The sequence below is a fragment of the Anomalospiza imberbis genome, chromosome 14 (assembly GCF_031753505.1).
Source record: "Anomalospiza imberbis isolate Cuckoo-Finch-1a 21T00152 chromosome 14, ASM3175350v1, whole genome shotgun sequence".
NCBI classification, from domain to species: Eukaryota; Metazoa; Chordata; class Aves; order Passeriformes; family Viduidae; genus Anomalospiza; species Anomalospiza imberbis.
In genome coordinates, this window is record NC_089694.1 from 10243179 (window position 1) to 10270611 (window position 27433).

Consider the following 27433-nt stretch of genomic DNA (forward strand, 5'->3'; position numbering starts at 1 on the left):
TTACATTGGTAGAAGTTTGCAAATGAGTTGAACACATATTAAAAATTGCATTTTCTGCTGTAAATCTCTGTGTGTGTATATATATCTATATATATCTCCATAAACAAATGTGTCATCTATTCTGGGAATCTAGCAGTACAGAAGCTCAAACAAAATGAGTAACAGAAAACACTCCATTCCCAATACTTTTGTATATTTTCATTATTTTTTTGGAATGCTGATATGAAAAACTTACCTTGAACAGCATCTAAGTAGTGAGCTTAAAAAAGAAAAGAACAAAACTGAGATGGATCAAACTTCTGTACCAAATGAAAATACATTTGCGTATGGCTTGACACCTGGGGGTTAGATATAAAATGTCTCCCTCTTCCTGCAGGCAGATCTAGTCCTGCTGCTGTGACCAGAGCACTGTGTTTGTGATCGTTCTCCATCTGATGACAAGTGTGCAGGGACCACACCTGGCACTGCCTACAATGTGAACAGCAGGTCTTTTGATATTTTTAAGTATTTTGGTCCTTCTCTGGATTTGCTCTAAACAATCTTCAGAAAATTAGGCTGTTCTTCCATCACAAACCTAATTATTGATTTAGCAAATCTGATTTAGTGAATTCTAGAGCCAGGGAATGAATTATCTTAAAATGCTCCAGGATAAAGATAACACGTTTTAGATTTTTTTTTCAAGAAATAAATGTGAGACCTTACACTGCTCATCTCTGAAAGTTAGATAATAATCTCACTTTGGGACGTTTTAGGGAGAAACACTCTTAGACTTTGCAAAAAACTGTTGAATTTCATAAAAAATGTAACTATTACATTTTTATAGTAGACTAATGACTTCTAAAAAGATCTGAAAGCTTTACCTTATTAGGAATATTGTTAGCAGTCAGCTCTAGGAAAAACACCATTAGCAGTAAGTAAAATATGTAAATCCTCAGACAGAAAGGCAAGAGATTTAATGCAAGAATTACATTAGGTAAATAATAGCGTAGTCTCACACCTTCTACTTTTTTAAACATATTTTCTTTCCTGACTACAAATTCACATATGAACACATCCCAAAGATATGTTAGGACTGAGCTATCTTTCCTTTCTGTGTTTTTTTAAATTAATTAATCTGTTATTTCCTCTATACAGAAAGCTGTGCCACGTTGCTATTCTGTGGCACAGAGTGCAGAGGCACCTTTTTTACATCTGCCTGGACTCTGAATTCTGCTTTTCCAAATAGATTTCAATCAGAATGATGGCAACCTGTGTAGGACTGGATTAAGATTTTATGTATTTCATTTCCTGAGGTACCAAAGCCCCTTACCAATGGTGCAGTGGTCCCCTTCCCATCCTGGGCTGCACTCACACTTCCCATCCTTGCACTGCCCATGCTCAGCACAGTGGGAGTGGCAGGTCCGTTCTTCACAGGTGGGTCCCACCCAGCCCTCTTCACACTGGCATATCCCTCTGGAGCAGACACCGTGGCTGCCACAGTCCAGGGTACACAGCTCTGCACAGAAAAACAAAAGTACACCACGTGGAACAGCACTTTCATACTGCAAATAGACTTTGCATCAAGACTAATTCACTTCTGTATGAATATCACTCATCAGCTGGATCAAACATGGAATTTTATCACTCATTACAGACCTTAAGCAATCTCATCCCTCCTTCTTTAGCAGTTACTTGTCAGATCATTTATTTTTTCAGGGTGGGGACTGCAAATGATGGCTTTGCAGAGGGCAGAGTAATAGGTCTGAAGCAGACAAACAACAACCCAAAGAAGTCCATATCTTTTGACTAATTCTTCTGAGACTCAGTTCTAAAATCTCTTACAAATTCAAATATTGTGAACTGAATTAAAGGATAAAGTAGCACATAAAATATATATAGGCAAACCAATCTTTTAGATATTAAAATGTTTTTAGGGATGACAAAAAGGCCTTCACTTGCAGTACAGAGAGCCCCCAGAAAGGGAGACGAGGCAAGCACTCTGACAGCAGCATGCAACATTACATGACCTACAGGCCACTCAGATCCCCCTAGTTCTAAAATGACTTTCAAGAATTCTGACTTTTTTTTTCCTTCCTGACCTTCATGAGTCAACTGCTAAGAAACCAGGAAAGCTGTTTCAAATAATATCTCCTTCATTGCCCTCGGAAGAATTTCTCTACCTGGGCACTGTAGAACAGCCCTGATTGTGAAGTGGTATGAAAGTCCTGAATTGTTTCAATACATCACCATATGCTAATTGCAATTCTACTTCTACGTATACTAAAGCTGTTCTGTGAAAAGAATGGTTTCATTATAGAAAGGTTCCATGTAGTCTGCAAATTTATTTAGAATACTTATTGTAAAAACACAGAATTTGCTTGTTATCCTGCAATTAACCTGCTACAGAAATGTCTCCTCCTTCTTCCTCTCGGAAAGCAGCTGATAGCACTTAAAGTATAAGCCAAACACTCGTGTCTGCTCTGATCTCAAATGTCAGAGCTACATATTTAGTTGTGGCAGGATTTTTCCCTTGACAGATTTTAAACAATGATCATTTAGATCTTGGAACTATTGTATATAAACACCCTTAAAAGCATTTGTAGTGACAAATGCTGTCACTTACATACCAAGAAAAGTTTTTAAAGTTTAAATTGAAATCTTATCTTCCAATCATTTTAACACAAAGGAAAAAGCAGCACAGAACTGGAACAGCACAGTGACATCAAAGACATGCTGGGCTCTGTCTTGAGTGAGAGCTTAGTCCTTATTTTTGTTAATAGCCAGGGTGACAGCACAGTGCACAATCAAAAGGATGGGTGAGCGACAAACTGCAAGAACATTGTCCAACTTAAATTCAGAAGCAGAAGGCATGGTGAAGAACATCACACAAAATTCAGTAAAATCAACTACAAAGTACTGTCCTTAGGAGGTCAAAATCAGCTATACAGAAAATAATGATATTTAATATTCGGACAGGGAGTTGTGTTGTAGTGGAGTACAAGATAAAAATAATTATCTGATGATATGATTCTATGATATTCCTGAAAAACAATATGTAAGACAAGAAAGAGACTGCTCTGTTATATTAAAAGGAAAAACTGCGCTGAGTCTGGGCATTATACCTTAGAAAGTCTTGACTGCTGCCTGCTGATCATATATTCATCTACTGCTTCATGCCTTGGACTGCCTGCCTGCAGGTACTGGAAAGGTTTTCTTCCCCCTTGCTGCATAATTTGTCTTGGCTCTTTTGTTTTGTTACTTGTTTGTTCCTTGGAAACCTGGGAGGTCACTTGGAGGACTATAGGAGGACTTGCTTTCTTTCCATTGGTACTGAAGATGTCCAAATACTTGCTCCTATGTTTAGGAAGTAAATTGATCCCACCAGATCATCCCCAAGCACTCCCCAAGCAGACTGGCAGAGGATCACTGATTTTATTTGAACCTATTGCTCCAGCTTGGGCATCAGCCTACTCCTACAATTAAATCTAGAAAATACTTTAAGAATTCAGGCTGCTAGAGGGACGTGTTTGATCTCCCCTGATCTCCCTCTAGTTCATTATAATTATTGCTTTTGATATTTTACTTCAAGTAGCAAAGATTGTTAAGAGGATATTAAGAAATATTGTGTAGTTTACAATATACTGAGGTAAGTGGAACTGATGGTCTTTTTGACCCTCTGGATTGACATTCTACTACACAGATTTTTGCAGCTTTTGGACTGAAATACAGAAATGGCAATGGCTGAAGTGAGGAAACAAAGCAATACATAGAACTTCTGACCCTGTCAGCAGTGCTAGCAGCTCCTGCCACTTCTCTGCCTGTAGATAGATCCAAGAACCAGCTGTGGAAAACCTTGAACACATTCCCACACATGGCATGCATGGCGGCACCCCATGTCTGCCTACCCTGCACAATCTAATCCTGACAAACTCGTCTTCCAAACAAACAAAAGAAATAACAGCACGGAGCTGAAGGCAGTGTAGGCACATTCCTACCACAGGAACAGATCTTGTACACATTTCCCTTTTGAAACCAAAAAATTAAACAGACCCTAAAACGTTAGAAAGTTTTCCACTGTTTTCCCTACACATGGAATAAAATGTTTAAACACAATGTAAGGTTCTAATCTTTAATGAAGTGGAGATACTAGATTACCTATCTTATTAAAAAATATCCTAGGTCAGTACATACAGTCTTCACTTATAGTGCTTCTTTGTCTTGTTCTATTTTCCAACACAAGATCATACTTGGAATTACATACCTAGTTCTTGCATTTCCTTCTAAAAATGAATTTTTCCCAAAAATATTGATTCTAAATGTTCTTTAATGAAAACCAAACCAAATTTTGTAAGCACCAGATGTAATGAAATGAGGTTTCTTAGTTTGGATCAGACACTTTCCTCAGCTACTCTAGCTGACCTGCAGTTCAGCCAATTCACACTTTGTCGTCACTGAGGCAACCTTGAGACTTTCTTTTTGGTGATTTCATAAGCCTTCCGAAGTGCTGTTTACCATGATAATGTATTCTTCTGCCAAGCAAATCCAAGATTCTCCATAGACTTCTCATGCAAAGCAAGAGAAATCAAGCCTAATGTCATCCTATTAATGCTGTGGTAAAACATGCAGCTTTAATCCACAGCTAATTCAGACAACTAAGATCAAAAAAAGGATTATCACTTCAGGTTGTCCTGCTTTTAAATGCAAAACTATTTCTTAACTCCTCCTGCAGATAAACAAGCCCAGAAACCTTTGTGTAGCAGTGAGCCACATTAGCATTTGTGTTTGTATTGAGGGTGTCTGCCAGAGACTGGGCAAAATGAGATACTCCAGTGAGTGCTCAGGGACCAACTGCAATGGGAAATTATACAGTAACTTTAACTAGGTAAATAGCTTCAAATACAGCTGATGTGGCAAAAATTCACACAGAAGTGAAGTTGGACAGCAAGTCAGACATGATGCAACTGTTCAGTTCACTGGAGCATATTCCTCCTTCCAAAGCAGTTGGTCCTACAGGACACAGAAGCACCACAAAATGCAGCAGAGCCAGCACAGTGGAGAAGGGCTTTGAGCTGTGGGTCAGTGCAAGCAACTGAGACAGCCAAAAATGTCTTCTCTGATTGAAACAGTTATTCCACTCCTCCTCCTCTCCATCCATCTCGTGCCTCTGTGATCCCTGCCTAGCACTTAGCATGGGAAACTGGTGAGATGAATTAGATCATGGAACTGTCAGATAATTATTCAGTTTGTTTTCCTGGGTTAATACCTGACAGCTAGCTGAGCTAAATCAGCCCAAGGAGAGATCAAAGCAGCAATACAGGCAGGATAAGGGAAGAGATGCAAATCCCAGCCTGGACAGAGACTGTCCTGCTGAGGAGCCACAAGCTGTGCCATCATCTGACTGCAAAGGACAAGAGCAAAGAGATGACTTCTGCAAGGTAACAAGGGAGGCAGGTGACAAGAGGTACAGTCTGGATTAGTTGACTCAGGGACACTACATCACAAGCCTTTACTTGTGCTGTTCCATTAATTGCCATTCATTCTTTCCATGTACAGTGCCACGCTCACAATACCTTAGCTGCGGGACCATGTTGGTGTTTAGGCATACATAAACCCATCTCTTCCCTGCCACTCCTCTGTGTCATGCTTTAGTGGGACATAGACCTGCCTGCCTGAGCTCTGGGCAGACCTTGTGCAGCAAGATGGGTTGCAGGCTGGTCTGTGGCTGAGACCCACTCCTCAGCACATGTGAATTTTCAGGGTTCCCAGGACACCGAGTCACCCAAATTCACAGTAATTCATGGCTCCGTGTCAGTTTTTGTACCTTTACACTTTGAAATCCAAACAAGGTTCTCTAAATGTAGGCCTGGAAAGTTAATTTTCTTGTTGAAAAAAGCCCAGCCATGCAGTCACTGTGAGCATTGTGCTGGCAGAGTGCCGGGGGCTGGCCTCAGCTGACCCCAGCAGCTTCCCTCAGACTTCATCAAATACAGTTTGCATCAAATCTAAAATTCCGAGTCCTTAGACTCAAACCAATAAATGAAGAAGTGACTTAAAGATGTTCAGTTCAGTCTAGAATTTTTCCTGATATGTCCTCAATTCTGAATGCTCGTTAATTTCTTGGAAAAAGGCAAATGTGAGCTGTGAACCATTATTTGTACATATTCTTGAGGAGGAGACAAATAGTTGATCATTCCTGAGCTAATCTAAAAAGCATTAAAAATTCACTCCACACTCTTCATTTTAATTACCTAAGTCAACAATGAGTTCTTTCAAATGTGTTTTATAATAAGTTCCTACTTATGTGTTATGAAAAGGGAAATTAAAGCTAAATATTTTATAATTTGTAAAGATAGGCAAGATTTTAATGTTAATTCAACATGTGTCAGAAATAACTCCTAGAAAAATCATGTTAAGAATACAAAACTATATGTAAACAAAAGTGGCCAAATACTACAAAACATTCATTATACTTTTGTTCAGTGGTCAGTCTTGTTCTACAGATAGTCAAAACTTTCCATATTATATTAATAATTTTGCTATCCATTTTTTAATAAGTGTTTTCCCATAAAGATTAGAAATTAATCTACCCTGACTTTCACCCAATAAGCTTAACTGCTAGAGGCAGCAAAAAAAATCACCTATCTAGACCTAATAAAGAAGTTTTTTCAATTTAAATATACATTACATTTAATAAGTTTGCATGGTAATTTCAACATATTCCCGAGCATTTAAAATTACCTTCCTGCTGTGTCCTGGAGACAACACTTTTCTGGCTTTTATTTTCAGCAACTGACTTTATTAATATAATTTTTTACACCACAAGAAAGTTTAAAAATGTGAAGTTTTAGGAGTTTCAAAAGCATTTAAGCTTTTTTTTTTTCTTTAAAAACGAATGGAAATTTGCTCCCCTTAAAGAAGGTTACCTAGGAGTGCACAGTAGAGCTTTTATGCAGACATCAAGTTGTACATATCTGTACTAGAAGAGATGTTATTTTTATGGTAGAGCTTATCCTGTTTTCCCAATTTACATAAACTTCTTTGGCAATTTGGATATTAACTGCATCTGAGCTTTCCCATCAGTGTCACAGAATGTTAGGTGTGTGATTTTTTACATTCTTAGTCAGCCACAGCTATGCCAATAAACCATCCCTGGAAGTGTTCAAGGCCAGGCTGGATGGGGCTTGGAGCATCCTGGTCTTGCAGATGATGCCCTTGCCCATGGCAGGGGAGTTGGAATTGGATCATCTTTAAGATCCCTTCTAACCCAAACCATTCTGTGACCTATAATCAAGCAAGGGACAGCTTTTTTAGGGGCAACACAGCAGTACTACATGGGTTATACCATTGTCCAGTGGGACTGGCTCTTCAAGCTTGAGATGAAAATCAAATGGATTTGCAAATATCTTCAAAACATTAATGCTAAAGTCCTGCTCTGTCAGTTGCCAGGTTTTCTGAACATGTTCCCTTTGGAAAACTGAAATCAGGTTCCCGTGTGGAGAGGCAGCAATGGGGTATTGCCCATCTCTTCCCTGTCCTCCACACCACTGAGGAACATGTGATGGGAACTTGCCACAGAACTTAATGTGAAATTTAGTACCATCAGAAATAAATCAATATGAGAGATTATTCCCAATGACTGATCTATTTTAACATAAATTTATAAAGAACAGAGCTGCAAAAGACTTCACAGGATCATCTATTATGGTTTCAAATGAAATCATACCTGGCATCCCTGAAAAGCTCCCAGCAACAGAAAACAGGACAATACTATGACAGGCAATTCATACCACTATCAGACCATCTTCACAAACAAATATTCTCTCAATCTGAGTTTCTCTTGCTGCAACATTCCTTATCCTTCTCTTCATTCATTGCATGCTAATATCTGACACTGAAATATATTAAAGATCACCTCACATTACCACAACAATCTGCTACAGTTGTGTGAATAAATTCAAAGCAACTCTTTCTGCAAAACTATTGCATTGAATTTATTATCATATAGCTCTCCAAAATAATTTTCGCAGTCATTTCCGAAGATTCTGTCCTTGCCCAAAGTGGGACATGGTGGCCCATCCCAAAAAAAGACTCAAAGAGTGAGATTCATCTCACCTGACCTGAAAACATTTGTCTGAAATAGTTTTCTATTACAGTCTGTTATCAGACTAGAATGTTTAAATTTATTCAGCTATTGATATTTATCCTTTCTGACACTGTCACAAAGCAAGACTGTAGCATGCATATAAAACTATGTTAAGCCAAAGAAGAATTATTTGGAAAAAATCTTAAGGAGAAAACAAGTCCAACTCTAAATTGCACCTGCCCTCATTTCTGGCTCTGAATGATGTTAGAGAGGTTCAAAACATATTCCAACTATTTACAGTTTTCCATGAATTACACAAACATGAACGTGCCTTAACCCCCTCAAATACCATTTTTTTCTTGCATCTTCTTGATGTCTTCTAATACTTAAATTCATATTAAGTACCCCCTTTCCTGCATGATTTCATGACTGATAACCTGTTCCTATTTTGTCTTCAGTAGATCACTGGGCTTCGTTATGAAATGAATTAGTAACTCCAGAAAATAAGCTTTTATGTGGTCTCACTAGCATTTAAAAAAAAAACAAAAACAAAACAGCACAGCTGAAACCTGAGTAAAGGACTGGCCCAGGCACTCTTTATGTTTTGCTCAGTATTATCTTAGGAGCTGTTCTACCAGGAGGCAAAGAGGCATTTCAGGAGGTTGGGTCTTCTTCAGAGAAACAAGTGTTGCAGAAAAGAACTACTGAATAGCCAGTAATAAAAAAAAAAAAAAAAAAAAAAAAAAGAAAAGAGAGGGATCTAAACTTCACACAGCCCTATTACTTGGGATAAGTATAAGTCAGACATAATTATTGCATAACTATCAACTATATCTACCAAAGGCAAAACTTCCCCAAAACTTCTTCATTCCCCAAACATGACTTCATTTTAAACCTTCCTACTGTAAATTCTATGTAGACAACCTTTCTGGTGTCTTGCCTTGCAGTTACCTAACTACCTTTCTTATCTTCTTACCACAGGCCACAACATATAAAATAAACCCACTGGAACTAAAATGCTGTATCCTCATTGTTACTCACAATGTTTCACTATCTATAAAGGGGTGGTTTTAATTGCTTTCTGGAAGTAATCCTACCATCATCTCATTGAACTTATTCTTGATGCATTAGGTACTCTATAAATAACTCTTCTGGCCTCCAGTAGGAAGGCTGCCATTAGCACTACCACGTACCACAAAATATATGAATGCAATTGCATTTAAAAAAGCCCTGTAAGGTAGTTTCTGATAATACTACATCTATTTACAAGTATCTTTTCGAAACTGGAAGCCTCAATTTGCTTGAAAATTTATTTGTGTAGAAAAGTAATCAGTGGACAGACAGAAAGGTCTAGAGGGCAAATACAACAGAGGCTGGGGAAATGACAGTGGAACTTTTTCCCCTTCTGAGATCTTTTATCACACTTTTTTCACCTAGCTTTATTTTTCATCTGATGAAGATTTTCTTCCTGATCCAAATCCAATTTATATATATATAAAAACTCACTCTATATCGATTTCGCTGGGGTTCAAAATGGTATTTTTACAGTACAAAAATTTAATCAATACAGCCTGAAGAAGCTGGACTGGTAATGGTAAACATACTAACAGATATTTCATTTCAGGCAGCCAGAGCACTGAAAATTGATACCACTCAGGATTCCTCATTTGGCACTGGGAACATCTCTGTTTACCCAGCCACAGCACTGGTGTAAAGGAGAATACAACTATGCTGGGCTTGCCACACAAGAGACTTCAGCTGCAGAACTTGTCTCTTTTCTAGAGATGATACAGGTTGGCAGGTTGGATGAGGACAGTGTGGGCAATGTTTAAAATAAATGAGCAGAAGTGTAACTTAATAGCAAGGAAGATTAGACTGACACAAGGGCAAGGAGAAGCACAAAGAAATCTGACCAGAACATTTTTTAAATATTGATGCCCAAGTAAATGTGGAGTTTCCCTGTCAAATTTGGTCCTGTTTTATAATTTGTCTTCACTGTTACATTTCAAGCTGTACTTGTAGCAAGGCAGTGAGATGTCAGTCATCATGGAGACTTATATTCTAACGAGCTCCAAAATCCTCTGCAACATCTCAAGAACCACAAGAGGAAGTGCTGTGCAACATCTACCTTGCTGGGTATTTTGTTTGATCAGGAGACTGGTATGAAAGCAGTCCAGAACAATCTGTCATGAGCTGTAATGAGTGAGATGAAAGCAATGCCTTTGTGCTCACTCACAGAAGGGAAATGCAATTCACAGTTCCTTGGACTGAAAAGCCAGTTGTGCAGGAAAAATGGGAAACCTGTTGAGCAAGTGACAGACCACAAGAATCTGGGAAGACATGAGGCCTGTGATAACAATGAGGAACATGGACAACAACCATGGCTTTGTGGGGAAAAGGGAAATAGGTAAAGAGATGGCTCAGTAGCTTCATACAATATAGCTGTCTCATAGCTACAGCCAGAATTAATACAGCATCAAAAGAAAACAGAGCTTTTGAGACACCTATTTTCAGCAAAAGTTCACCAGATTGTCTCAGGGCATCAGGATATGTCTATATAAGCACTAAACCTTCTGTGGTACACAGAACAGCTATTGTTAACAGCCCACAAGTGACAGAGATGCCATTGTTGACCAAATTAGACACAGAGCTGGAAAGGGGATAATGATTTGCAGAATGTACACTCCGCACTGGGATGGAAAGTTTTTAAAAGAACGTGATTTTAATCTTATTTTTTTCACTGAAGAGGCAGTCTACATGGACAGATGGAAATCTGTTAAATCTGGAGAAGAGAAGCTTCAGGGTGACCAAACTGTGGCCTCCCACTACTTGAAGGGAGCAAGGAGGAGGGAGAGGAACAGTGGGCTAGGGCATGTAGTGACACGATACAGGAAAATGGCTTTAAACTGAAAGAGGGTAGGTTTAGATTAGGTATTAGGAAGAAATTCTTAACTCTGAGGGTAGTGAGTCGCAGACACATATTGTCCAGAGAAGTGTGGGTGCCTCGTCCCTGGAAGTGTTCAGCGCCAGGCTGGATGAGGCTCTGAGCAACCTGATCTACTGGAAGATAACCCTGATCACAGCAGGGAAAGTGGAGGGTACCTTTAAACCCAAGTCATTCTATGATTCAATGAAACAGTGAATCAACTAAAATAAGGCTTTGGTCTGTGTGTTCCCAACAATCAATCTGTATTACAGGAAAAACTATTGTGAGAAATTAAAAGTCATTACCAGCTTCTAAGTGACATCTCAGGTTCACAGGCAAAAGCAAAAGCAGATGAAGCTCGCCTTGCTTCCTCCCGTTTCGGCACAAATAAACAATTCCTTGGACAAACTCAGCAGTGAGGCACAACAAACTCTTGCACAAAACCAAGGAGTGTGGCCTCAATTAGCACGAGTCCCACAGCGCTCAGCCGCTGCCTATGAACAGCGTGTCCATCCACACGCAGGGAGCAAACGTCCCTGTGCTCACAGCTGAGCCTGGGCAGGTGAGGGCAGACGCAGAGCAGCTCCCAGTAAATAAACCATAACTTCCTCTGTGTCAGCAGCACAAACAGAAATAGCAGCACGCATCTGGCAGCTGCTCTCTGCCCGCCTGCTGCCAAAACAAAGGTGCAGATCATGACTTGCATTCTTTCTGTGGAGCTTGGTACCAGCTCCTCAGAGCTGGCACCACCAGGCTGGCCTCCCTTCTTCAGGGCATTTTTGAATTCAGCATATGGGGGACCAGAGCAGGAGTTGAACAATCGTGTGTCACGTGAACAATCAGCTCTCTGCACTCCGTCAGAAAATTATTTTGGACCCCAAGGTGATAGACACTATTTTAACAATCTGTTTATAAAATAGCCAAGGCTGCCTGGACTGAAGAATGACATACATGAATGTACACTGTTGCTACAATACACAAGGAGTTTTTGCCCCATTGACATTAAAATATTCTTGGATACTTATTACAAATTTAATTTTATTTAAAACATATTACTCAAGCCAAAATATTTAAGCAAATGTCCTTAAGGAGGGCAGTGACTGGGAAATCCTTACATGTCTACAGATATTACCCTTGCAACAATATACACAACCAAAATCCTTAGAAATGCATTATGTAGGAAAGTTCTCATGGGTTTGACTTCTACCAATAGCAATTGCCTATTTTCAGAGGAAGCTAAAATTCACAGACTCTGCTGCATAAATATGTTGAAAAGATAGCTATTTTTACAACACTTACCATGACAACAAAAATATTATATATATCTGCTTTTTTGGGACTGATGCAGCACATTTTGCACAATAGTTGCTCTGAAATTCACTGAAGGACAAAACCTCTAGCTGTTCTATTGCTCTTTTGTACCCTTGCTCTAACAATTCCCATTTGTGCTTTTTCAGCTGTGAGGAAACAGAAGGTCACTCTAACACGAGAGCCCTCCTTTAAACGATGGTGGTATGGATAATTTGTGGGAGTTTCATCTTTGGATTCAGCTTAGGAAATTAAAAGTGGAAGATTTCCTATGTCATTCCTGTTCTGCTGTTCATCTGGGCTACTTTTCCCCCTTCACTGCAGCATCCACTGCAGAACTCTCCCACAGCTCCTCTACTTCTGAGCCCTCTTTTACAAAGGGTTATTGTGGAGTACAAGCCTTCCAAAGTCAGAATATCCATCTTGCCATTTTCTCGAACACAGACAGTTCATGAAAGACCTTTCCACTCTAGATCCTGTCAGTTGTTTTAGCATGGTTCTTAACCCCTGTTCAGTACATTGAGTCCTGTGTAGGTGTAAGGTTGAGATGTCAAAGAGGGATGCAGGCATTTAACTACACATGTGCACCCTTAAAACCCTTGCTTACCCTACCTAATTCAAAGGTCCTTGAACCACTTTGGCACCTTGAGTTGCTACTAAAATCTCACTCACTCACCAGGTTTTGCTACTAGATAATGACAGCAGCTTTATGTTAAGAGCTCTAGTTTTGCAATCTGCAGGACCTTGCACCAGTGTTGCCCAAGGATCCTAAGGAGCATCACTCCCCTGGGGCTGGCCTAGCACAAAGCACAGTGAGGGGGACATTCCTGACAGGATGGACTCCCTGTAGAGGCACGGTGCCATGCAGACAGAGAGGAAAGGCTCTGTCAGCTACCCAGAGCGGAGGGTAAACAGACCCATTTTGCCATCACCAGAGGAATTCGGGTATCTCCCTCCTGGGTAAGCCAAGAGTTGCTGAGATAGAAGCATCCAAAACTGGGTCTGTGGATTCCACCCTGTGGAAAAAGTAATAGCTTGCTGTGGATTAGACTAGGATTTAAAAAAGCTGACTTAATTAAATTGCACTTACATTGGAATGAGGAATATTTCCATTAATTGCTGAATGAGGTGCAGACAGCAATAGATTAAGAATCTTAATTTTCAGGAAGAAAAAGGAAAGGAAAGGGCCATTATTTTTGGCATATCTGCAAAATAAGCAGCAATCAGGTGAAAAACACCCCATGTTTCCTCACTGTATATCTCATACCCTCGACTTATCCTATTTCTTAAATCAATAAATTACTACATCAGGTATTTTTGGTTCCCTGTGGACTGATTTAAACATAAAGGATAATTAATTTTTATTGGAGTGCTTCTTCACTGCCTTAAATTTCTCATGTTTTAAATTCTGCAGCAACACATATTAAGTGTTCCAATCTTTAACTAGTATGTTTTTAATAGAAACCTTGCTCACCAGATACATTTTTGCAAACTCTTGCAACTCTACAGGAGATACAAATCAAACTAGTCACACATTGTTTTTTCTCTTCAATTAAATATACAGTAGTAGAGAAGAGTTTTTCTACAATGTCAGACAATGTACAGCAGGGGAACTTCAATCACCCTTTTAATTAGCAGAGCAGTAATAGGCAAAGCTCCTCACAAATTACAGAAAGAGGACAGTTAGATGAAATTAAGCAAGTCCATCATTTCTTAAGAACAAAACAGCAAAGGACATTTCCAGTATAATTAAAAAGTTCTTGATATTTGTCTAAAATAGGGAGCAGAGTGGCAGCACCAATGTGCAACTGAGCAGTCTATAGAAAATGCATGACATTCCATCATCAGACTGAGGAAATTTCAAGGCCATTTTCTCTACTGCAAGCTCTTTGTAGTGAACATCCTTGTCCTTGGTAAATGAGAATGACTGACACCCATACACTGCAATTCCCTAAACCTGAAGAGTTTCTGATTACGATGAAATGGGTTCACCTAATTATTTTTTCAAGTTGCAGTTTTTGATGTTTAATTTTGAAACCTATTTGAGATGTCTTGAACTATATTAATATACTGTATTATGCCTTAATTTCTTTTTGAAGTACTTTACTGTAAAAAATGCAGACTTCTAATGATTTTTAAATTACTCCATTCTGCACATATCAATTTACAACAATTACAACATTTTGCATTTTTCAAAGCACTTCAGTTTTAAAGACGTTTTTTGCTTCACAAGATATTGAAGGAAGAGGCTGCTGATTCATTTTTATCCACTGTAAAAATTACCACCAATCTTGCTAGGAGAGCTTAACCAAAAATAGATATGCTAAATATATATCATCTCCATATAATCATTTTAGGATGAATGTTTTTGTGACTAAGAACTGCCAGTATTCTTTTCCCAATTATAATTAGGTTGCTTCAGTGATATAAATGGATTCAGTGGAATTATGACAAATGTCCTGGAGTAAGGGGACAGAAACTGGCCTACTTTGTCTGAATAGAGTCTAAAGAAATGAATGCAGGACAGGATGTTAGAGGCATCAGATCTGCCACAGATTTCTCAGTCTATAATATTTTAGGCACAGTGCGGCAATTAATTAGTGACTCAGGGCTGGATTCTCACCTGAAACACACTGGGACTGCACTGCTGGTATCACTGCAGTTACACTAATTTATGCAAGGCTCTGCCTCCCTGAACAACTCTGTCATCCACTTTCTCTTGATTTCTCTCCCTTAATTTCAAGGCTCCATGTTAAAGGTGTCAATTTGAGAACAGAAGATGAGATTTTTGTTCAGTTGATGCTGCACCTTCAATTAGCCACAGCTTCCCTTCTACCTGACAGGAGCAGTCAGCACTCCCGAGTTTGATTTTCTCTTTCTGAAAAGCCCTGCCTAGACACCTCAAGGGGAGATGACTCATTAACATCAAGGCATTTTGGGTGACAGCCTATAAATAAAGCAACAAAGATGCACAGACAGTAAGTAGAAAGATGACTATACTGAAGTACTGGTGACATTAAAATAGTGCAATATCAGTCTTCCATCCTACTGACTGTGTCATTTATTGGTGGATCACACCCCTACTGCCCAGGTCAGCTGAGATGTATGCTGAAGGTCTGACTGATAATGGATTTTCACATACTATCATAACAGGGTTCAGGATGGTGTAAAGATGCTGAGACTCTGAAATACCCCAAGGATGACCTTTTTCAGTACAGGCGATTTTCACAAAAAATATTATATAATCAGTCTGACTTGGAACAAAGTATGAAATTTCTGTTCTCCACATCTTGTAGAGGCAGGGGAAGACAAATGAGAAATGGAACTCAGTCTCTTGTGCATTTTTCCTGGGCACATCTACTGTCAGATGGCTAAATTGGTAACGGCTAAATGTCTTTGAGCACTTTGGTGTGACTTGCCAAAGGATGACCAAACTGGGGAAAAAACCCTACAATTAAATGAGAAAAGTATTCAACAAGATAGCAACAAATTAATTTCAAAACAGAATGTGTTCTTTTGTGCTGTGAGCATTATCATGGATTTTTAATTTTCAGTGCTTTATATCAGAGAAGCATTTGGGTTTTTTCACAGGCTAATTATTAGAGAGCTGAAATGACATTTTTTTTTTTTAGCATGAGCTAAAGCCCTTTCAGTGCTTGAAGATGACCTGTTTGCTGTATGGCTGGTGTTACTGTTGGGAACATCTTGGACAAAGTAGAACTGTAGCACTGCTGGTGCTGTTCCTTTTTGTCTTGGAAACACTTTGAGAATCAAAGTGGTGAAAGACAGCTCTTCTCAGAGATGTCTGTGGATCTCTGACTGAGATCAGCTTAGCTTGACCCTGATGCCTGTGCCTCCCTTCAGGGAAAATGGACGTTACTCCCCTTAATCCTTGCATAGTCCAAAGAATACTGCAGAAAGCAGGACAGATGACTGTTCAAGGTACAGCAAGTAAAAACAACTAAAGAAATAAAGTTCCTGTAGAAGAAGGTGCTGGATCTCTGTGTATTTCAACGTGGACCACACCACGGGTAAAGGCAGCAAGCAATGTCTGCCCAGGCCAGTAGGAATGGAAGAACCAACCATATTACTTGAATAATGACTGCAGGCTTGGGATCCTTGCAACTGGAATTATAACAGCAGTGTCTCAGGTACAGCACTTGAAAGAACTCTGCTGGAATAACTCTGTGTGGCTTCTCTACAAATTTCTGACATTGATATAATTTTAAAGCAGTGAAAGCCACAGCTTGTTTTTGACCTTCAGCATTAAGGCCAGTTGGCAAATGGCACAACAGGCTAATCCATCTCCCTCGTGGTAAATACATGGCAGTTTATAACCATGTAGAGCAGTTAGAACACTTTGATCTTGTCCATATAATAAAACAAAGACGGACAGAATGTACTTTTAAAATTTCTTTTTCAACATAGGGCTGTTGAAAAGACACAACAATGTTGTTTTGATTGGTGTAGCTAAAAATCTGCCAGAATCTTTCCAGGGTGAAAGTTAGTTGATGCTGCCTAAAGAAGGCAGAAGAATCAGAGGTGTTTTATCTGTATGTTTGTAGTCAGCTGATAGGAAGAGCCTTTACAAAGATGCTCATAAGCAGTAAGGCAAACCTTAAATAAAAACCACGTCATCTCTCGGAGAGGTAAATTGAAATCTGAGCTAACAAAGGAAAATGACTTTTCATGGAAGTTCAATATTGTAGGGTAGAAAGAGGCCAAATATATCTGAAACAGATATCCACCAAAGGATATTGAATGGATGGATCTTAACAGAGCTGAACAAAAAAAAACAGCCTAAGTTGTGTCCTGCAAGTAATATAGGATTAGCAATTCTAAGTGTCTGAACAACTTTCAAGCCATATTGAACTGCTTTTATTGAGAACCAATTTAAACACAATGAAAACATATCCTGACAGCTGCTTTGGAGTTCTGCAACAGGATTTTCTGGCCCTCAAGGGATGGCAATTGTCTGGCAGTAACTTTAGAAATAGAAGGATTATCTAGAGGTGGTGCAGTGATACTGGGTTATGCCAGTCCACAGGTCAGAGCAGAGATCAGGCTGGACACTGGAAAGGACTTAAAATAATTTGCTAGTCTTTCACCTCACAGAAAGAAACGTGATTTCAAGACTTTGCACCTATTCAAACTACAAGTGGAAGGTGCACTTCTTAGCAGAGAGGGCCAGACACAATTGACAATTTATCTAGGAAATGGTAGACTAACCTTAGTTTTCACTCTCTATGGGAAGCTTCACTTTCAAAAAACTGAACAGAAACTATGACTGTCAAGCAAAAACTGAAGGATTATTGTTACTCTTTGGTAATGTTCTACAGAAAATCAAACAACGTGAACAACATAATCTTTTCCTGCCTCAAAAAAATCCATGAATGATTCCAGAGCTCAGGCTGGGCATCCAAACATTGGCAATTCTTAAGGATATGCACGGGTCACAGTTACCCTTCATCTCTCTTCTTCTACCCATACTGATTCTTATCTTTCCCCAGTCTGCCACTTTTAAAATGGAAGTTTATATTGTGTGAAGAGCTAGAGATGGGCAGGTAGGGAAATGTATCATAGAGGTGGCTCATCCCTCTTCAGGTTGGGCCACTCTGTATCAAGAACAATATATTCTAGAACCTTTGCTATTTCTCCCTTTTTAAGTCTGCCACAATATACTAACTTCTATTTTAAAAATCCCATAAAACTAAATATAATGTATCCTTGTGTTTTGAAAGTATTTGGAATTTGCTGGGGAACACAGAAATCCTCAAGGCAAGAGCCTATATTCTTCAAGGTGCTACAGAAAGGCAAATTTTCACAGCACTGAGAATTATGTGGTACAGAGATGGCAAAGTGCAAGGCTTTGAGGCAGGCTGAGAGACTGCTGGTTTCTCAGCTGCAAAGCTCTGCTGTTGTCTGACTCCAGACAAGCAGTCTGTGCTTTACCCATTTCATCCTCTGCATTGTACAGAACCTCCTAACTTTCTCCATTCACATGTGACAACTCCTTTACTGTGACCTTGTTACTCCTCTTGTGTTTCCTTACTTAATTAATTTGATGTTTTCCTTACTCACTAAAATTAAGCTTTATTTTCAACATGCAAAGCAATCACTGATCCTAGGAAGAATGTCTCAGGCACAAATGAACATTTATACTTCAGTCATATACTCAATGTATTGCCAAGAGCATCCTGAAACTAGTCTAACACCTAAGAAGAAGCATATATTTGAAAGGAGAAGTCTGAAGCATCTGGCTATGCTGCCTGTTGGTAGCTGTAAAAGCATCCTTTGATAACTCAGGATACACTAGGGATGAAGAGAGGTATTTTCTCTGCTGATGGAAGTAAAGAGGTTCCCTTCAAAAAATGTTCAAAACAGCTTTGGAGGTTATTTATTAGCCTTTTGATTCCTTACTTAATATCTAACTGCCCCATGCAGCTGCCACAACAGACCCATCTGAGACGAACATTGCTTTTTGAGCTACAATAACATTGTATTAAAACAGAATTAGTTTGCAATATTTTTGAGTAAAAAATTAGTACATAGGTAACACCTCTCTTAATTATTTGCTTCATTAATGGAAATACTACAATAATACTAAGCTTCAGAGAGTATTTTTAATATATAATAAAATACAGAATAAAAATGCAAGCAATTAGGCTTTTGCTGAAAACCAACAAAAAGTCAATTCTTAACAAAGCAGGTGCCATATCTGACAGTGTCAGACTAAAATTACATGCATTAATTTTGGAGTGTAGAATGAATGCAAGGTCCTTGTAACAAACACTGAAAATTATTAGCAGGTCAGTACTTTGTTGCTTAAAAATTCATCATGTAGAGGAGCATTTTATAAGTCCCTACTTTAAGACCATAATCACACACTTTGAAGATCTGTGCAGAAATTTATACTGTTCCAAGTGCTCTTCTGAATGATGATTTCTAAGAAAAATTGGTGACTTGTACCACTGGCTGTAATCCACAGTGTTCAGCAGATCTGTCACTTGCATCTATTCTCTACTGGGATGTGCTACTTATCATCTGAGATTCTGGCTCTGTGGGCTCTATAGGGGAAAAAATAATAGTACATACATTGGTAATGACATGCTCCACTACAGAGCAAAATGTGCAGAGTTCATTTATTTCATGAAAATGAAATGTAAATGTATAAAGAACATAGGAAATCCATTTCAACTCTAAACCCAGTTTAGGGGGATCAAACCTTGACAGTCCTCTAAGGAGGGAGAGAGTTTTTCTTCCAGCATGAGAGAATTATGTTCTTTTTTTTTGTTTAAAGGTTTTTTTCTTGACAGAGCTCTCTTACTCATCAGTCATTGTATTTGGAATTTTTTTTTTTTTTAAACATCTTCCCAATCTCTCTTGGAACTGTGGATTCCCTGATTGCATGAGCCTGACAGGTGCTCAGCAGCTCAGGTGAGAGTCACATTTGCCCTCAGTGCATGCCAGGAGGCATGTGCCCTCTTGCAGGACTGCTGTTCTCAATGTCATGCCACCAGACAGAAACATTCTTGTCACAGAGAAAATACACTTCTAATCCTTGGCAACTGAAAGCCAGTTGCTGACAAGCCCATGAAGTGCCATGCCACAGTACTCGTGGTTCATCCCTATCTTGTTTTTTAAATTCCTGTTTTTTACAACAGCAGCTACTTTCTTTCACGCCTCCAGCAGAAAGCACCGGCAATATTGATTCAGTCAAGTCTCCATCATACCTGTGGAGCAGTCTGGGCCCGTCCACTGTGGCTCACAGCTGCAGAGTCCAGAGTCCAGGAGGAAGGTGCCGTGGCCCGAGCACTGCTCCTGGCACACGGGCAGCGCCGTCTCACAGTTCACCCCGCCCCAGCCCGTGGAGCAGTGACATTCCCCTTGCACGCACACACCGTGCCCAGAGCACATGGGATCCAGGCAGTCCTCTGGAAAGCAGGGAATATACAACTTAGAGCACAAAACTCACACCTTTACAGTTATTTACTAGTGAAACACATCAGAGATTTGGATTAATTTGATGATTTTTTGGTGCAAATACCCAACAGAAACAATGTTAACAAACACAAGGGAAAAAGAGTCTGTTAACATCTGTGCAAAAGGATAAGTCAAAAACAAGGAAAAAAACAAGCATATAGACTGTTAGAGGTCATATGAATCTCTTGTCATGAATTTTGTCTCATTTTCAGAAAACAGATTCCCAGGGCAGATCTATTGGTCTAAGTTGGTGAGGTCTGTGCTCCAGTAGTAGGGCTGGGAAACAGCTGGAGCAATTAATAGTTAATTCTGTAATTGTGCTTTGTATTTCCATTTGGGTATTAGTGCACTATATTCTATTTACATCTAAAAAAAAAAAAGAAAAAAATATTTATTCTTTCACTTTCCTGTGAAAAGCTATCTCTATAGCTGAAAATTTGCTATGAAAAAAAGGTAAGGTAAGGTAACTCACTAAGATTGAGTAGTGAATCTCTGCTTCAATGCTTGCTGTAAAAAAAAAAACAAAATTCCCATACACATAAAAAATATGTGCTGGGCAATTGCAGGTAATGAACAGCTTCATAAAAGTCATAATGTACTGATGAACAATTTGCAAACAAAGAACTGAATTTGTTCTCAATTTGGATTAAACTATTCCTAGTGAAAAATTCAGGAGCTCTGTAGAGGAATTTAAATCAGCTGGTTAGTGCTGTATGAGCAGCATATTCTTTCACAAAGCCCCAGCACTGCTTTAACAAGGCAGGTTTTAGGCAGGAAGCAGCCAGCCTTCCCTGGAGGATGCAGGAAGACTGTGGACTGAAGGATCTGTGAGGTCTGAGCACGAGAAACAATTAGCCAGGAGCCTACTGATGATGTACCATGCTTCAGACTGATGTTGAAGAGACACTGTGAAAGTTCTGCTATGTATTTCTCAAGTATCAGCACAAATACTGTTTTAATAATTAACTGTAAACTTAACAAACAGTATCCTGTGCTACAGGAATGAAGAGATGTTTGCTGTTTCAGGAAGGGAAGGCTAAATACTTCAGACATAGAAATTAATGGCCTCCAGTTTATAGGACCTTTCAGTCTAAAAATAAAGAAGTAAGGCTTTATCTTTTGAACTGCTTTGCCACCAATTCAACATTTTATTTCAGGATTTATTTTGTACCTTTTTAGCCTTCCAGGCTTATGCACAGTGTAATTCTGAGAGAGGGAATCAGTGTTTCTGGACAGTGTACATCTTGCTAAGCATAGGACAAAAATAAACAGCAATTTTCCCTCATCCTGAGACAGCTCTTTATTTTGCTGATATTTTAAAATTAATAGAGAGACTCCATTTTAGGAATGATAATCTGGCAGGACAAATTCAAGGGACCCCTATAGCAATGAATACATGCAGTTACTGGTGCTCCCTGGATAGTACATCTGTTGCTATGTCTGTTAACAGCACTGATATAAAATTAAATCTTGTTTACATACAATAAAATAATCTTAATTCCTTACAGAATTCCCTAACTACTGCACAAGTTATGTTTTACAATACAAACAGAACAGTCATATCAAGGAGACACTGTCACAATAAAAACCCACCGTACTTGGTCACACAGATTTGTTTCATCCACCATATTTCAGTTATTTCTACATAATTACACCGTATTTTATAATTTAAATAAGTTTATTACTGTAAAAATCTAATGTTTTCCAAGTCTCAGTTTCAAGAGCTGTCTGAATGCATTTATGTCATTTTTTCCCTAACCATTTTGCAGGATCTCATTATGGCAAGAAACAAAGCAACTAAAACAGCAGTCAGCCTCTCACCAGCCATAGGCTTGTTCAGCATCATGGCCTCACTGAGGAAATCTGTGTACTACTTGCTTTTTCCCATTTGGGTTTTCTTGGTTTCTGAAACTACCAACAATTGACTATGTCAGAAGCATTCTCTTGATCCTCCCTTTAAAAACCATTCCAGATATGTCAAATCTATCAAATTCATCCTGGACATTTTTCTGACTAGAGAATTCAAGCAACATAAAAAGCCTCCTGTGTGTGCTACTCAAAAGAATTACTGAAAATCTCTATAGCAGGACACACAAAGTATGCTGTCAGGAGCTCCAGGCTACGGGGACTAATGAAAAATCATCAAATCAGGGAAAGCATGAGGAAGAGTTCTGCCTTCTGAGGCTATGCACAAGGGAACAAAGTCAAAGCTGATGAGCAATCTCAGACATGCTGAGGGAAACAACAACTGCTTCTGTTTATAGATGAGGGCAGAGACACATCAGGACCATAACCAGCAAAAATACAATACCTTCTTCTCACAGAATTTCCCAGTTTTTGTTAGCCAAGCCTTAAAGGATGCCAGTTTAGTGCCATGAGCACAGGCTCCCAGTAAAAATGACATATGACAACAGAATGACACAATATGTTCTGGTAAACTAACCTGTTTCCTACCCTTTCATCTTTATATTGTCAGAAAAATCTAAGATGTAACAGAATGAAAAAGGGAAAAACTGATTACAATTGCCTAATTGCTTTGGAGAACTACCACATTATGTTTTGTTTAAATGATCTTCTGACTGCCTTACCATGAGCTTTTGGCCAAATAAAAATCAATAATTTTATGTTTTCAAATAAAAATATGAACTTTATGTGATCAGTCCTCTGGACTGTTACCAAGACCTGAATACCTTTACCTGTGAGTAACTTCTATCTTAACATTACTTTCCGTGAGACAGTAAAGGTAGTTTTGAGCAAAATAGTTCTGCTTCACAGAAAGCTGATCACATCCCTGTGAGTTCTTAACTACCTTAAACCAGGTGGAAATTAAAGACAAAAATCAACCCCCCTGACTATAGAGAAGGAAATTTCACAAACCTTCCTCACAAATCTCTCCTTTGTACCCAGGCACACAGATGCAGACGCCCATGATACAGGTACCATGGCCAAAGCAGGTTGGATCAATGCACTGCTCTTCTGGAACATCACACTCCGGACCTTTCCAGCCATTTCGACACACACAGTGACCTTTCTCATATTCTCCATTTCCACTGCACAGCACTGGACAGGAATCTGAAGAAGGCAGATTGACCTTTTAAATGTATTTACATACTTACATAGATTAACATTTATTGCATTTATCGTTCTGTAAAATTGCTTTTCCACTCCAGCTCCTCAATTCTTCATTTGGTTCAAGGGCTGTAACAGACTGAAATCTTTGAACTAGGTAGTGCAGCAGTAATACAACGTCTTTGTCTTCTCAGTCTGCCTCTCTCCTATACCTTAATTTTGACCAGAAATGGGATATCTTAGAAGCTAAAACCAACTCTCCCTTTGATTGGCCTCTGCAGAAAATTTGCCTGATTTTTAGTAAGATTAATATTTATTTCCTGTGAACTGAAGCAAGATCCTCCCTTTTTTCTTCTAAGAAGCCTTAATATCATTGAAATTGTAGCCATTACTGATCTGTATGTCAACCAGCAATGTGGAAGCTTACTTTTAAAATCCAGTATCAATTTCTGAGCCAATTGAGTCTTAAAAAAATAAACCCTACATTTGAGGAGGAGACATTGGGAAATCATGAGAACTTCTGGACATCACATGCAGCGGATAATGGATAATACTGACAGAAATATCGGAAACAGAAGTAAGCTCACTTAAAATGTTTTTTTGCCTTAATGCTGGAAAACTGTCTGTAAGCTGCTTTAGGTTTCTTATCTGCACCCTACCCAAGTTAAGACCACAGAAGCATTTGATTTACTTGTTTTCTCCAAAGTGAAACTGTTTGTCACTTTTAAATAACAGAAAACATTATGCTATGCTAACACACCTGTTAAAAATGTATTTTACAATTACAGACAGGATGCAAAGGTTGATGGAGGAACCTATTAAATTTGAAAGTCAGGGAGGGAGAAGTGGTTGATCTGTGTTAACTCAAGTACAGCATAAAGAAACTTTCCACATGTGTGCTTGTACTGTATCTGCCATCTGGCTGGAAAAAGGAATTTAATCTCCTTTAATCACTTGAATCTTTGCAAGCCCAGCAGTCACACACCATAATCACGATCCCTGTCATGCACCATGGGTCAGTTAATATGAGATTACCTTTTGCACAATCAGGACCAAGGAATCCTGGGAAGCAGTGGCAGTGGCCTGAGATACATTCTCCATTCCCATTGCAATTAGTAGAGCAGTCATCCAGGATTTCTGTTTATTCAGGCAATTGTGCACAAAGAAAAACATAAATTGGTTGAATTTGAAATGAATGGCATCTTCACCTCACTCTGCAGGACACATCTCAACATACAAATAGGTGCAGAAGCAGTAAAAAGCCCATTTTCATTCACAGGGAGCATAAAACAAAATTCCTGTTCAAGTAGCTTACAAATATTTATTAGATTTTTTTCTTGACAGCTTTGAGATAACAGGTGCATCATTTATATTACAACAAAAAGCTTTTAAAGTAAGTGTTCATGTAAAATTTACCACCATTAAAAGCACTGCAGGAACCTGAGTATTTGCTGAAAAATGTCCACATTAAACACTTTCTTTTCTTGCTGAAGTAATTTGTTTGAAACCTGTTTATAGAGTAAATTGCCTTCTATCGTGTTCATTTGAACCATGTGAATTGAATCCCTTGGAGAAGGGCAGGATTTCCACTTCTATACAATCAGATAAACAAAAAAATAATCTTTTGTACAGTGATGAAATTCAATGTGATAGAGAACTAAGAACTAGATTTGAAGGGAAAAAAGCCCACCTTCAGTTCTAATCTTAAACTTGCCCATGTTTTATCACACAGCTTTGGATATTAAGCCACTTAACCTCACATATCTGAGGACAAGCTCCTATCTGTACATGGATTAGCTGGTTCTAATTTACACACATATTTCCTACAGGAATGCAGTGGATTCACTGATTTATATGGATTTTCCATAAAGAATATGAAGCTAAGGTGATCCTTTGTGGAGGAGGTCACTGTCAGACCAGCTCCAGGGCCAGGGGAGCTGGGACTGTCCAATGGCCACATCCACTAAGAGATGTCGTGAAGTACCTCTGGGTTTAGGAAAATGGGAAACTATGCCTTTCCCACAAAATAATTGAGGAAAAAGAAGAAAATACTCAGATACAATTAATAAAAATAACTGATATAAGTGTATTTTGATCATAATTATGGGCACTTAGATAAGGATTAGCTCCTCTTGAAAACTCCTATGGTTATATGAATTCATTATTTTCAGGCTGTCAGTTTATACTAAAGAACAGACATTTGACATGCATCTGTTCACCAGCTATCCACAACCTGTACACAGATGTCTGTTTTGAAATTAAAAAAAACGCTCATTTTTAACAGGAAAATTTTTCCACAGAAATGCTGCTTGTTACTAATTTGTTACATTACTGTTCATTATCAACTCTTCTATTGCTCTATGTGTGCACTTGCCTGCCCTCTCTCATTTTTCCTAGAATCACATGGCAAATGATCCCTACATTGACCTGAAGTGAAGAATGAATGGTTTGAGCAGTTACTTCCCCTCTGTGCAGTGTCCAGTTTAGGCTGCCTTTTATTCAGTTAACAGAAGTACTTGAAGCATGCCACGTTTTGCATGCAATTTACTCTCCTTGGAAAAGCCTGATCAGAATTTCAGTAAAAATCAATTTTGTACATAACAAACATGGAACATCTTGAAATACAATCTGACAGATGTTGATGAGGGGCATGGCTGCTTCTCAGGAGCATTTGGCAGAGCTGCATCCAAGCTCTTGCTCTGTTCTCAGGGTTTCTGGTCCTGGCTAATTCCTTTGTTGGCAGAGATGTCAAATATGACTCTAGACCAGTCTGGATAAGAATAAGAAGAATGCCTCAAGAATACAGATTTACAATCAAGTTATGATGCACAGAGAACTGGGGGAAGAAGATACACCGGTTATGAAAACACAATAGCTGGCAGTATGTTCAAATGCACAAGCAGTAGATTCTTGCAGCAGTGTGAACAGACTTTTTCCCAAAAATATCTTCTTGCAGGCATTTTGAAGATGAAGCACAAGGATTCCTGCCTACACTGTGGCTCACACGCTTCCTCCTTTCACAATCTCTTCTGCTTATTGGCCAGAGAAGGGATGGGACAACAACTACTTACCACATGCAACATGAATTAAAGTCTGGCAAATAATTTAATTTTTGGAATGGGGGTGAGAGGTGTGAGGGAAGGGGAGGAGTACAAGTTATGCTACCAAATGAAATATTACTTAAACACTCCTGTATAAACCCTGCTGTCTTGCAATAAAAATAAACAAGGGATCAAGAATTTGGATACTGGGCTGGGCTGAAGTTTGGACAGGTTTTATGGTCTTTGTAGAGCATCTGCAAAGATGCTTCATAAACTGCTTGAATCCTATTTTCTCATATGGAATCGAATAATGGCATATTTTCTTGCAGAAGTTTTTTTGAACAGAGCAAATATGAAATTTTACACCAGAATCAGTCATTAGAACTCTATCTTATTTTCTAATTTTTTCTTCTATGCAAGTTGTTCAGAATCTGGATATTTGAATCATACTGTCCTGCTCTGCAAGGTGTTTACCACAAAGTAAAAATAGTATCCACTTGCTCTGAAGAGCAGATGGCATGTCCATTACTAGTAAAGACATCTTGCTCAACATATGGTAGAACAGGTTAACTAAAGGGTATAGTGGTTAAAGTCTTGCAGCAAACTGAGACAGTCATAAATACAACACTTCACCTAAATTTAAATTCCAAAAAAGCCCTATGTGTGAGGACTGCTCACTCATTACACCTACATCTGCAAACACTTACCCACCTATACATGTTAAAAAGGCACGAGGAATCTCATATGCAACCAGGACACTACCTCCTGTATTTGTCCTTTGTATTCCAAACAAAATGGTGCATTTGAGTAACTGCATAAAAAACCAGCATCCATCCACCAAACAACACTCACAAACAAATCCACAAAAGATTTTCTAAATTACAACTGACTAAAATACTGGAAATAAGGACTTAAAGCCTGGATAATTTTTGCAGGATTTATGGCCCACATAAGTAGAGAGGGCAGATATAATCTCTTTTACTTGGAAAAAGATAACACCAGAAATCATTCAAGCATTTAAACTATCATATAAAAATCTTAACA

At 38.8% G+C, this 27433-nt stretch overlaps 1 protein-coding gene across 21 annotated transcripts in view; it reads right to left on the reverse strand.

Annotated features, from left to right (window-relative positions):
* TENM1 (teneurin transmembrane protein 1) overlaps positions 1–27433 on the reverse strand; it is an 838901-nt gene that overhangs the window by 96833 nt on the left and 714635 nt on the right. For 20 of the 21 annotated variants that reach the window (XM_068204864.1, XM_068204871.1, XM_068204873.1 and 17 more), the window contains 5 exons: positions 24384–24485; positions 23157–23351; positions 20030–20230; positions 1310–1495; positions 236–259 (listed from right to left, as the gene is read on the reverse strand). In XM_068204864.1, coding sequence (XP_068060965.1) covers positions 236–259; positions 1310–1495; positions 20030–20230; positions 23157–23351; positions 24384–24485 — 708 coding nt within the window. The remainder of the gene's footprint in view (positions 1–235; positions 260–1309; positions 1496–20029; positions 20231–23156; positions 23352–24383; positions 24486–27433) is intronic. The other variant, XM_068204875.1, reaches the window with a different exon arrangement.